Below are 11,640 nucleotides of genomic sequence, written 5' to 3' on the forward strand. Positions count from 1 at the left end.
ACAAAATGACACAGAGAAGCTAACCTCACACTGAGGACAGCCTGGCAGGCCGGCAAGAATCGGCCAGGGCAGCGCTTTGGGAGCCGAACCCAGCACCACGCTGAGGCTTTAGCCCCAGGGCGGGCCTGACCAGCCGCCAGCCAGAGGGACTCCAGATCAGCAGCAGCTGTGGCCGTTTCCAGATTTATCAATACATAGATGTGAAGGACAAGGTGAGAGGCCAGTGCAGTCTGGACTTTGGGACCCAGTAAGTGGGAGTGCGTGGCTTTTACCCCCGGGGCGAGAAACCGCTGAGACGCCAGCACAGCCTGCCAGTGCCATGTGGTGGCTTCAGCTCCTGGCCTGCAGAGTGTAGGGGGACCAAGCACCAGTCTGAGGGGTAATCGCTCTTGCTTTAACCTGCTTGGATCTGGATTGCAGTCTAGGGTGGAGGTCCTGGGGTGTGTGTCCAGCTTGCCAGAGTGTGTGGAGACCTCAGAGAGGGCACCCATCTAATACCTCCGGCAGCTGAGAAAACCCCAGCGTTTGGGATGAAAACTCCCCTGTCTAGCCCAAAAGTAAAATAATTGAGTGGCAAAATGAGCAGGCAAAGGAAACAAAGCAGACAGAAGATTCCAACATTACACTCCTATTTTGGGGACAAGAAGGAGCAAGGCATGGAACAAGAGGAAAACAGTGAAGTCAGAACTCCTGCACCAAAAGCTTCAAAGGAAAATACAAGCTGGTTACAGGCCATAGAGGACCTTAAGAAGCAGATAAGAGAAGTGGAGGAAAAATTGGGAAGAGAAATGAGAACAATGCAAGAAAATCATGAAATGAGAGTCAACAGCCTGACTGAAGAAAATAATACCTTAAAAAAACAGACTGACTCAAATGGCAAAGGAGGCTCAAAAAGGCAATGAGGAGAAGAATGCCTTAAAAAGTCGAATTTGCCAGATGGAAAAAAAATCTCAAAAGCTCACTCAGGAGAATCATTGCTTCAGAATTAGATTGGAGCAAATGGAAGCTAATGACTTCATGAGAAATCAAGATGCTGTTAAACAGATCCAAACAAATGAAAGAATAGAAGGCAATGTGAAATATCTCATGGGAAAAACAACTGGCCTGGAAAATAGATCCAGGAGAGATAATTTAAAAATTATTGGACTACCTGAAAGCCATGACCAAAGTAAGAACCTAGAAAGCATCCTCCAGGAAGTTCTCAAAGAAAACTGCCCTGATGTTTTAGAACGAGAGGGCAAAATAGAGGTTGAAAGAATCCACCGATCACCTTCTGAAAAAGATCCCAAAAAGAAAACTCCTAGGAATATTATAGCCAGGTTCTGGAATTCCCAGATTAAGGAGAGAATATTGCAAGCAGCCAGGAAGAAACAATTTGAATATTGTGGAAACACAATCAGGATAACCCAGGATCTGGCAGCTTCTACACTGAGGGATCGAAGGGCTTAGAATGTGATATTCCAGAGGTCAAGGGAGCTGGGATTAAAACCAAGAGTCACCTACCCAGCAAAACTGAGTATCATGCTTCTGGGGAAAATATGGTCATTCAGTGGAATACAGGACTTTCAAGTATTCTTGCTGAAAAAACCAGAGTTGAATAGAAAATGTGACATTCAGATACAAGAAGCAAGAGAAGCATGAGAAGGTAAAGAGGGAAAAGAAATCATAAGGAACTTATCAAAGTTGAACTATTAACATTCCTACATGGAAAAGCAATAATTGTAACTTATGAAACTTTTCTCAGTAGTTGAAGGGATTAGAAATATATATATATATACATATATATGTCTTTATATGAGGGTATGCGGGCATATGAATACATATGTGAATGTGTAGTATATATGTTTACAGGTATACATAGATAGAGGGCACGGGACCAATTTAACAGGAAGGGAAGGTGAAATTAAGAGGTGAGAGGAATATAATGAGAGGAGATGGGGAGAGATTGGGGCAAACTATCTCATACAGAAGAGGCAAGGGAAAATGGTTACAATGGAGAGGAAGAATAGGAAGGCAAAAGGGAATGGGTCAGCCTTATTCCTATTGAATCTGGCTTGAGGAGGGTGGGAAATATACACTAAATAGGGGATCTCACCCTCCAGGAGAATGGGGGGAAGGGGATGAGAGGGGGGATGATGGAAGGGAGGGCAGGCTGGGGGGGGGGAGGGAAGTTGGAAGCACCCAGTTTTGAAAAGGGACAGGATCAAAGTAGAGAATAGAACAAGTGGGAGGTGGGATAGGAGGGAGGGAAATATAGTCAGTCTTTTACAATATATCTACTATGTTATTGTTTTGCATTAGCCGCACATGTACAACCTATACTGAACTGCTTGTCTCCCCAGTGGTGGTGGGTGGCAGGGAGGGAAGGGAATGAATCTGGAATTGAAAGTTTTAAAATCAAATATTCAAATATATATATGTGTGTGTGTATATATATATATATACTATTATTAATACCATCTTACATGTAATTAAGAAATAAGATATACAGGCACTGAGGCATAGAGATCCACTGGAAAAGTCGAAACGGGTATGGGAGAAAATATGGGAGAGAGCAGATTGGAGGTGGGGATATCCTGTGGGACTGCTGTTTTGGGGGGATGGGTGGGGGAAAATGGGGAGAAAATTTGTAACTCAAAATCTGGCGGAAATGAATGATGTAAATCAGAAGTTAATAAAGCATTAAAAAAAATAAATAAAAAGAATAAAAAAAAAGACTAGCATGACCATCAGCAAAACAATAACAAGTCCTAATTTATAATGATTGCTAATTTTTGCAGTGTAAATGCTTATACTGAAAATTTAATGATTGCTCTCGGCAGTTAGAACTGACTGTAGCACCCTCCATTTGCCCATGTTGCAGTGGGGTGGAACTGCTGAGCAAAATCTGAGCTCTTTTATTCCTGGGAGGGATCAGAATAGGGGAGTTGGTTCTCTTGAGCCCCTTCTATACTTGATCTTTGCCTCTCTTTACCAAGCATTGTCTAGGGATGTGTGAATTTGTAGATTTACCCAATTAGAACTTAGCTTTGATCCTTCCACCCTCTGGCCAGCCCCATCCTCGTTTATTTGGGCGAGTGCTAGTCATTGTCCTAATGGCTTCTGTTTCTCATGGGAGTATAAGTCCATGGTAGAACATTGCATCCAGCATTATGCTCTTGGCTTGGAATTAATAAACAAACTCTACTTAATAAGAAGATAACAAAAGTTAGAGTAATAAAATAAACATCCCTTGAACTCATTGCTCTTCCAGAACCTGGAAGTCTCCAGACATAGGACTGGACTGGATCCAGTTGTTTTAGAACCTGCAGAATGTGAACCCTGCTTTGAGCAGGCAGATGAGTGCAAATAATAGGAGATCTAACTCACACTTCCTATAAGCCTGGTCATCAGTCTTAGATTCAGGAAATCTGGTTTCAGTCTTGACTCACTCATAACATGGGAACTAGAATGAAGCATATGGTTAGAACTGGAACTCAGCAGGGTCTGGCTGGTGTTATGGACTTCTGATCCCATCAGGGTACAAGATAATCCATCAAAAATTAGAGTTTGTCAATGGAATCCAGGGTTTGCAAGGAACAATACTGTCATTGTCCTTGCATCCTTTTTTCCTCAAAAATTGCATCATTCTCTACTGTTGGCTCTTTTTCTCACATCCTCTTTTTCTTACATCATGTCACCAGCTGCAGCCCTAAATCCCCATTGCTCCATATGCAGGAAGACAGATCAAGAAAGGTCTGTCATTTCTGTGTTTTTTTTTTGAGGGGCAATTGGGGTTAAGTGACGTTCCCAAAGTCACATGGCTAGTTTTGTGTTAAGAGTCTGAGGCCGGATTTGAACTCAGGTCCTCCTGACTCCAGGGCTGGTACTCTATTCACTGCTCCACCTAGCTGCCCTAAGGTCTGTCATTTCTAATGCTTGGGATGTACCTTTTCCTCATCTTCATCTCCCAGAATCCTTGTCTTCTTTCAGGGCTCAGCTCAGGTGTGTGAAGTTGCTGTATTTTATGCCTGGCCATAAGCCTAGCATGGGACCACTCTGGAATATGTGGTCTCTGACACAGAACTTTCCGGAGGATGTTGACTAACTCTGTATTTTCTCCTTTGCCCTGGACTTTGGAAACCTGCTTTGGCAAGTCAGCATGATGATGTCAAATGTAAGCCCCCCCCCCCCCCCACCTGTATTCCACCTCTGCTCTAGGCAAATCACAAATCCTAGTTTAACATCACTCAACTTTATATAACCAATTGTATAAAAGAATCTTATCTAATGCACCCCCAGACACTGAGGAGCTTTGGGATCTCACTTATCGGCAACTGCCAGCCTCACTGATAAGTGATTATGCTTGGACTTTGTGCCTCAGTTTCTCCTCATTGCAAATTTTAATCCCCACAAGTGCTACCTCTCCAATGAAACCTTCCTCTGTTTTGCTTCTTCCTTCTAACTTGAGCTGTTAGTACTCTTTCCCTCAATTCTCTCTGTACTATATTTATCTGTGGGAATTGAATTCTCTCCTGCCTCCTCCATAAACTTCCCTTAAATATGCCCTTTATGTTAATTTGCATGTCATTTCACCTGGATTAAAAAATGATGAACAGGTAAATTCTGGGGACCAGAAAGGCTGGGGAGGGGTAAGGAACACAGTGTAATTTGCCCAACTGATTGGGAAAGACCAAGGAACTGGAGGCTAGAACAGTAAGGTTTGAGTCAATTCAATTAAACAAATGCTTATTAAACGCCTGTTATGTTAATGGAATACTACTGTGTGGTAAGAAATGATGAGCAGGCTGATTTTAGAAAAACATGGAAAGACTTGCGTGAAATAATGCAGTGAAATGAACAGAACCAAGGGAACTTTGCATACAGTAACAGCAGTATTGTTCAAAGAGTAACTCTGAATGACTAAGCTATTCTGAATTATACAATGCTTCCAATCAATTATAAAGGACCTTTGAAGGAAAATGTTCTCTACCTCCAGAGAGAGAACTGATATATGGAAGTATGTATTGTATGGTTCCATGTATATATGTCTGTATATGTGTGTGTATGAAATGTTGACTTTCTCTAATGCAGGGTTGGGATACATCTTTGTCCCTTCAAAATGTAACAAAAAATAAATATAAGATAAAATTTTAAAATGCTTATTACATGCAAGATTCTGTTAGGTGTTGGGGGATTCAAAGATATAAATAAAACAGAAAAAGTCTGTTTAAGCACCTTATATTCTATTGGGGTGTGTGTGTGTGTGTGTGTGTGTGTGTGTTTGTTTGTTTGTTAGGGGGAGCTGGGGAGGGGACATACAAAATGTATACAAATAAGTGCAGTTGAAGGAGAATTGAGGCAGAGGAAGATCTAACAACCTGGGGAATCAGCTAAGGCTTCACAGAGGAGATGGAACCTGATCTGAACCTTGACTGAAGACAATGATTCCTTCCTTCCTTCTTTCCTCCTTCATTTCTCTCTTCTTTCTTTCTCCTCTCTCTGTCCCTCCTTCCTCTTTCTCCTCTCACTTTCTTTCTCCTTCTCTCTCCCTCTCTCTCCTTTCACTCTTTTCTCCTCTCTCTCTTTCCTTTCTCCTTCTCTCCTCCTCTCTTTCCCTTTTCATAACAAAAAGCTCTTTCTCTGCTGATGCACATCTGTAACTACTCTGCAATTTATACTCAGTTGTCTGAGGCACTGAGATTAAGTGACTGGCCCTGAGTCACAGCCAGAGGGTGTCAGAGGTGACTCGACACAGAGACAAGATTCTCTCTCCTTTTTGCCAGTGCTTCATTATTAGTATTGTTAATGATGGTGATGATGACATCATAGGCCCCTTAGTCTTACACTAGAGAGGAAGAGACCCTGTGTAATTTACTCCATTCATTCAAGTGTAGTGACCCTAATGCAATACATATTGATCCAATAGGTAATGCTGGCCTTGAACATGGGAGCCTTAAGTAGTTGTTGAATTGAGTAAGCATTAAGCAATAAGGTAGCTAGGTGGTTCCATGGCTAGCATGTAGGGCTTGGAGTCAGGAAAACTGGAGTTTGAATCCTGCCCTAGACACTGACTAGCTTTGTGACCCTGGGAATTTCTTACCTGTAAAATGGGGACAATAATAATACTTCTCTCCCAGGATTGTTGTGAGGATAAAATGGGTTAACCAAGAACTTTTCAAACTTGAAACAGCTATATAAATGCTAGCTATTATTATTGGGATCCAAATAATGAATAAGATATATCTAAACTAAATGATGGTTGATGGCTTTGGAATGAGTCATTGTCCCTCTCTGGATCCCAGTTTTCTTTTCTGTAGAATGAGAGAGGTGGACTAGATGGTCTCGAAAATCTTTTCCAACCTTTTATCCTGTGACATCTGGGGAAACTTCTAAGTCAGAGGGCAGAAGCATCTTTGCCCCTTCAAGTCCACTCTTCCAAAGCAACTAGATTGGCATAGTGGCCAAAATGTCTGGCTTGGAGTCAGGATACACCAGAGTTTGAGTCTAGTCTTAGACACCTACTAGGTGTGTGATCCAGAGCACATCACTTAGTAAGTCTCAGCCTCAATTTTCTGCAAAATGGGAAAGAAAATACCTAACTCTTATGGAGTTGTTATGAGGACCAAAAGAGATAATACTTGTAAAGCACCTTGCAAACATTAAAGGTCTATATGTTATTGTCCTTCCCCTAACTCCCTCCCATTCCCTCAAGATAACAACAGCAACCCACTCCAGAGGCTTGGCTTTATTGTGTAGTTTTCCCCTTGCCTAGATGCCATAATACAACAAGCTGTGGATACGATACACAGGATCACAGGACAAGACAGCAATGCCAGTGGTCATGGGGAGCTGGGTTTTGGTTTTTTAGACCTCATTTCATGAGGATTGGCACTGTTTATTGGTCTTTCTCCATTGTATTCCTCAGAACACTCCAGCGTGGGTCTGTGATGTCACCAGAGAGATACCTGAGCAGTCCAGTTAATAGGAAGGGGGACAGAAATGCTCCAGAAGGGGTGCTGTCTCATGGACGTGGCTACCACCTGCACCTATACCGTTAGCTCAGCACCTAGTCTCTTCAAACAGGACACTTCCTTCACACAGAAGGATTGAGTTATCTGGGAACAGCCTGATTTGGTTCATCATCTCCCGGGTTTGAATTCTGGAAACTTTTGTCAAAGTTGGCCAGGGGGGAAGGGGGATAGTGGCAAGAGGGTGAGAAAGACAGATATAACAGAGGTGGGAGTATTGGGAGATAGACCATTCCTGTCTTTATCCTAGATTCCCATTCACTAGGGTTGGGTGCAGAGACTAGAGGAGCACTTAGGCCATTCACTGACACTGCTCAGTACAGCTTTTCCCTCCCCCTCCCTTCTCCACTTTCATCCCCCTCATTTTCTAGGCCCTTCAGCATTTGCTGCTAGGCTTCTTGCTAGAGGGGGATTTTCTGAAAGGTGGTATTTCTAGGGGATTTCTGCAAGTGGTAAGATGGAGGCATTTCCAACTGATCATTCTAGTGTGGTTCTTTTCAGCTTGGTAAAAACAACATGACAGGTTTGGGAAACCTAGAACCCCTATCTCCTTTAACTCAAGAATGTTTCCATTGTTTTCCCATCTTGGCTGTGGCATGCTCCTGGCACATGAAACCTCCCACACACTGCAACTGCTTCCCCTGTATCATTCCCTGTCCTCCTAAACCCTGGCAGGGACAGGAGATCCCAAGCACCTCCTTCCCCCGAGCCACCATGGATATCCTCTCTAGAGCCTCTCTTGAGGTCATAGCAAATTAGTCCTTGCCAATCCAAAAGCTGGCTTGGTCTCTCCTCTGCCCCCTTGCTCCCTGCTTTACAAACTTCCGAAGGAAAGAAAAGAAGAAAAATAACCCCGAACAAATCACAGAAGCAGCCCTGGAATGACAAATACAAAAATGCAGCCGGTATACCGGGTAAGGGGAGAGTGGGGTGCGAGGCAGCAAGGTGGAGGAAAGGTAGGTGAATGGTGGCATGCGGAGCTAGGATTCCTCTAGAGGGGTGGGTTCCCTGCCTCCTCTCACCCCCCCAGGTTGGGGGGTGAAGTAGGACAGCCGGCTCAGAGAGAGGGGGGCTCCTGGGGTTTGGCCTCATCTTTTCTGTCTCCTCCATGTCCCCCAGCCAATCACAGGCACTCAAAATCCGTGGCCTGTAGGAGGGGGAGGGAAAGCAGCAGCAGCAGCAGCCAGGAGGTGTTCTGGACCAGCAGGCTCATGACCCCACAGGTTTGCAGTTTATCTGATAAGAAAGAAGAGAGCAAGGACATCATGGGAGAATGAAGAGGATGGGGTAGCGGGAAGAGCTACAATGCCCGGCTGTTGCATGTGGCATGCATGGCGGGACATGCCCTAAGCTATGTCCCCTCTTGCCCGAGGAAGAACACAGCTCTACAGCAGGAGGGGGAAGAGGTCACAGAAAGGAGTGGTCTCTGTGAGGAGTGAAGACACTTAATGGTTACTGAAAAGTGCCCAGAAAGCAAAGTGAAGGTGGCAACAGGCGATGGTGAGTTTGGGCAGAGAGAGAAGAGTTGGAGGAATTATGACGCCCTTTCTTTATGACGGGGCTCCTCTCCATCTCCTTCCCAAGTCCAAAGGACTCCTGGGTGTTCTTTCCCAGCTGGAATGGGACCATATCATCCTCTCTTCAAAGCCCCATGGAAGCCTGGGATCCTGGGAACCACTCCCCAGGCCTGCTGGCAAGTCTTGACTATCCCTCTTCAATCCCAATGGTCCCATTTTGGTTTTTGCTCTCTAAAAAGAGGTTTCTCTCCTCTTTCTTTCCCCAAACCTGTTTCTCATTCCTTTCAGGGGCTTCATTTTGCTGATTCCTGGGATTCTCTCTTCTCATTCTTCTACTGTTCACTTTCTCTCTAAACCCTCCCCTATCCTCCTGGCCTTTAGGGTTCCTCTCACCTTTGTAGACAGTGATGTTCTTGCCGACAGCGTAGGTGCTCCCAGAAGCACGCAGGTCACAGGAGTAGACGCCCTCATCCTTTTGGGTGAAGTCTTTCAGGAAGAGGGCCATATAGTTATGGGACGTGGAGAGGTTGACCCGGTTCCGATAGGCATGCTCAGGCACTCCAATTGTGGAGTTCAGCACATGCTTTTGTGTCTCTCGGGTCAGGCTGAACTCATACTGAAGTGGGGACTTGGTGTTATTTTCATAGCGGCAGTCCACCCTCAGGTTCTTGTCCACCAAACAAGCAGACAGATGGTTCACCTTCTGTCCATAGGCCACCTGCAAGACTGGTGCATGCACCCAACCACTCCTTATTGGTGCTTGACTCAGGACCACCCCAGAGCTGGTGTGGGCAGGGAGGGGGAGCTTATAGGGAGAAAGGGACCCCGAATGAAATCTGATTCCTCTCATTCCCTCATGAAACCCCCATCCCCATTCCAAGAGCCTTGGAAACATGGGGCTGTTGCTTTTCCCCTTTCTTTGCTCCTGGGAACAGGCAGGCAATGGGAAGAGGTGAGCTGTGCTCCATGTAAGCTATGTCTCTCACCCAACCCTCCTCACATGACCCTTGAAGAATCATGCCTTACTACTTGTCTCCTCATGAAGAGATATCACCTCTTTTATAGATAGCATTTTGGGTCTTCTCCTCTCTGCTGTTTTCAGAAAGAGGTAGCTCTGAAGTCCCACTGAGACCAACCTAAAGGAAGAGAGAGACCCATCCCCACTACCCCTCAACCTGCTACCTGTCAGCAGGACAGCGATGGCAATCTTGGGACTCAGCATGTCAAGATGAGGGTGCAGACTCAGGTAGCAGTGAAAGTGTCACCAGCCAGGTCCAGAGGGACTCCTGAGAGAAAGATGGTGCTCACAGAACCACACTCACCAGCTGGGGAGGTACCTTACTTTGTGAAGCTTTGCATAGCACTTTGTAAAATGTTTCAACATGCAGCATCTCATTTAAGCTTCACAATAGTAGGGACTATATGGGCGTAATGTAAAGACACCAGGTCTGGAGTCAGAGTTCACCAGCTCTGCTAATTACCACTCATCTGACCTCAGACAAGCCACATTCTATGTCTTCTGTAAAATAGGAAGTGGATTGGATTTCTAAAAGGTTCCTTCCATCTTCGAACCTGTGATCTTTATATCCCCTGCCTAGGCATGGAGTCACCGGGGCAGGACAAACACCAACTCAGTGAAGGAGGGAGGACTTGAACCTGGATTTTCTTTTCCCTGACTTATCATGCAGACCACTGAGTACATATATACCATTGTTAATCAATCTGCATGTATTCAGAAGTGGGGCTATTCATGCTAGGGACACAGTCTCTGCTCTCTAGCTGCTTACACTCTATCTTGGAAGACAGCATATACACATAAAAGTATGCTGAAAGTATCTATTTTTAGAAAATACATACTCGTCTCCTATCTTATTGGTGTGTGGGCTAGGCTGATACCAGGTCCTCTCTCCTTACCAGGTAAAGTGCAGGATAGGAGTGCCCATAATGGTGTATGTACATACTAGAGGGAGGGAAGAGGTTAAAGGTGCTCACTGGTATGTGTATGGGAGTTGCTAATGGTATTTCTAGATGTGTTTGCACAAGGCAAGATAAGAGGGTGTGTGTGTGTGTGTGTGTGTGTGTGTGTGTGTGTGTGAGTGAGTGAGTGAAATGTACTTCCAGATATGGGTGGAGACTAACGATCTTTCCAGATAGGGAAAGATCCCCTCATCCCTTTCTCTTATCTCCCGCCCTCCTTCTCTCTCCCCCCACTCCTCCCATTCACCCCTCCAGCTGCAGTTTCTCAGACTAACTCCAGGGGGCTCAACCCTACCGGCTCTGTGCCCACGTCTTCGCTTGCTAGATACTAACAAGCTGTGCCTATTCCGTTTCCAGAACAGACCATCCTCAGAGTATTCCCAGGGCACTAAGAGTCCGATGCAGTTTCTGCAGTCGAGATGCCAGCATGTGCACGCACGTGTGCCCGAGGGAAGGCTAACACTAGGAGTGTGCCCTTGGGAGTGGTGGATATATCTTTTGGGTGGTGTGGTGGGTGGAATGGGGGCAGGTGTGGGACTGGTCAAGTGGGGTGAATGCATGGGGAAGGGTCGAGGATCTCAGAGAGTAGTGAGCACGTATGTGCTGGGGGGCTGGGGGCACATGCCGACATCATCCTGGTTCTCAAGCCCTGGACATTATTAGCTTTTTAGCACCTTAAGTGTAGCTGTGGGAGGAGAGGAGCAAGAAGGATGAGAATGATACGATTTAGAGAAGACGAGTCTCCCCAGAGTCTGGGTTTGGAGGGAATTGGTGGGGGAGGGAAAGGGGTCATTTTGTGGGCTCTGTGGAGGGAAGCCCGATGAAAGAAGAGATTGGGGTAGGTAGGAGAGAGAGGTGGAGGTGGGGGTAGAGGTAGAGGAGAGAGAGAGAGAGAGAGAGAGAGAGAGAGAGAGAGAGAGAGAGAGAGAGAGAGAGAGAGAGAGAGAGAGAGCAGCGCAGCAGAACCAAGAAGAGATGAGAGTGAGGGGGAGGGATTGTGGCAGGGAGGGAACTGAGGGACAGGAAGGTAGACGAGGGAACTGACGAGGGAAGAAGAGAGGGGAGGTGAAAGAGAGGAAAAGAGTAGCATAGGAGAGGAAAGGTGAGTTGCATAGGTTGGATGAATTTTCTCTCTC

General features: G+C 45.5%; 1 protein-coding gene and 1 long non-coding RNA gene across 2 annotated transcripts in view; one reads left to right on the forward strand and one right to left on the reverse strand.

The window, feature by feature from the left end:
* LOC138147541 (uncharacterized) overlaps positions 1-11,640 on the forward strand; it is a 67,962-nt gene that overhangs the window by 33,461 nt on the left and 22,861 nt on the right. The gene's annotated exons all lie outside the window — the stretch shown is intronic.
* Positions 6,713-9,844, reverse strand: THY1 (Thy-1 cell surface antigen). Its single transcript, XM_069070038.1, has 3 exons — positions 9,710-9,844; positions 8,921-9,253; positions 6,713-8,246 (listed from the first exon to the last, which is right to left on the reverse strand). The coding sequence occupies exons 1-3, from the start codon at positions 9,747-9,749 to the stop codon at positions 8,134-8,136; spliced, it is 486 nt and encodes a 161-aa protein (XP_068926139.1). The 5' UTR covers positions 9,750-9,844; the 3' UTR covers positions 6,713-8,133.

Source organism: Petaurus breviceps, unplaced genomic scaffold (assembly GCF_028583685.1).
Source record: "Petaurus breviceps papuanus isolate PSGF00001 unplaced genomic scaffold, PetGlider_PUasm1.0 90804, whole genome shotgun sequence".
Taxonomy (NCBI): domain Eukaryota; kingdom Metazoa; phylum Chordata; class Mammalia; order Diprotodontia; family Petauridae; genus Petaurus; species Petaurus breviceps.

What these genes read in the sequence shown, in the direction of transcription:
- THY1 (XM_069070038.1), bottom strand. Translation starts at nt 9,749, where the DNA reads ATGCTGAGTCCCAAGATTGCCATCGCTGTCCTGCTGACAG. An exon ending in CATCGCTGTCCTGCTGACAG is followed by an intron (nt 9,254 to 9,709) that starts GTAGCAGGTTGA and finishes TGCATGCACCAG; the next exon opens with TCTTGCAGGTGGCCTATGGA. An exon ending in GAACATCACTGTCTACAAAG is followed by an intron (nt 8,247 to 8,920) that starts GTGAGAGGAACC and finishes CTTTCTTATCAG; the next exon opens with ATAAACTGCAAACCTGTGGG.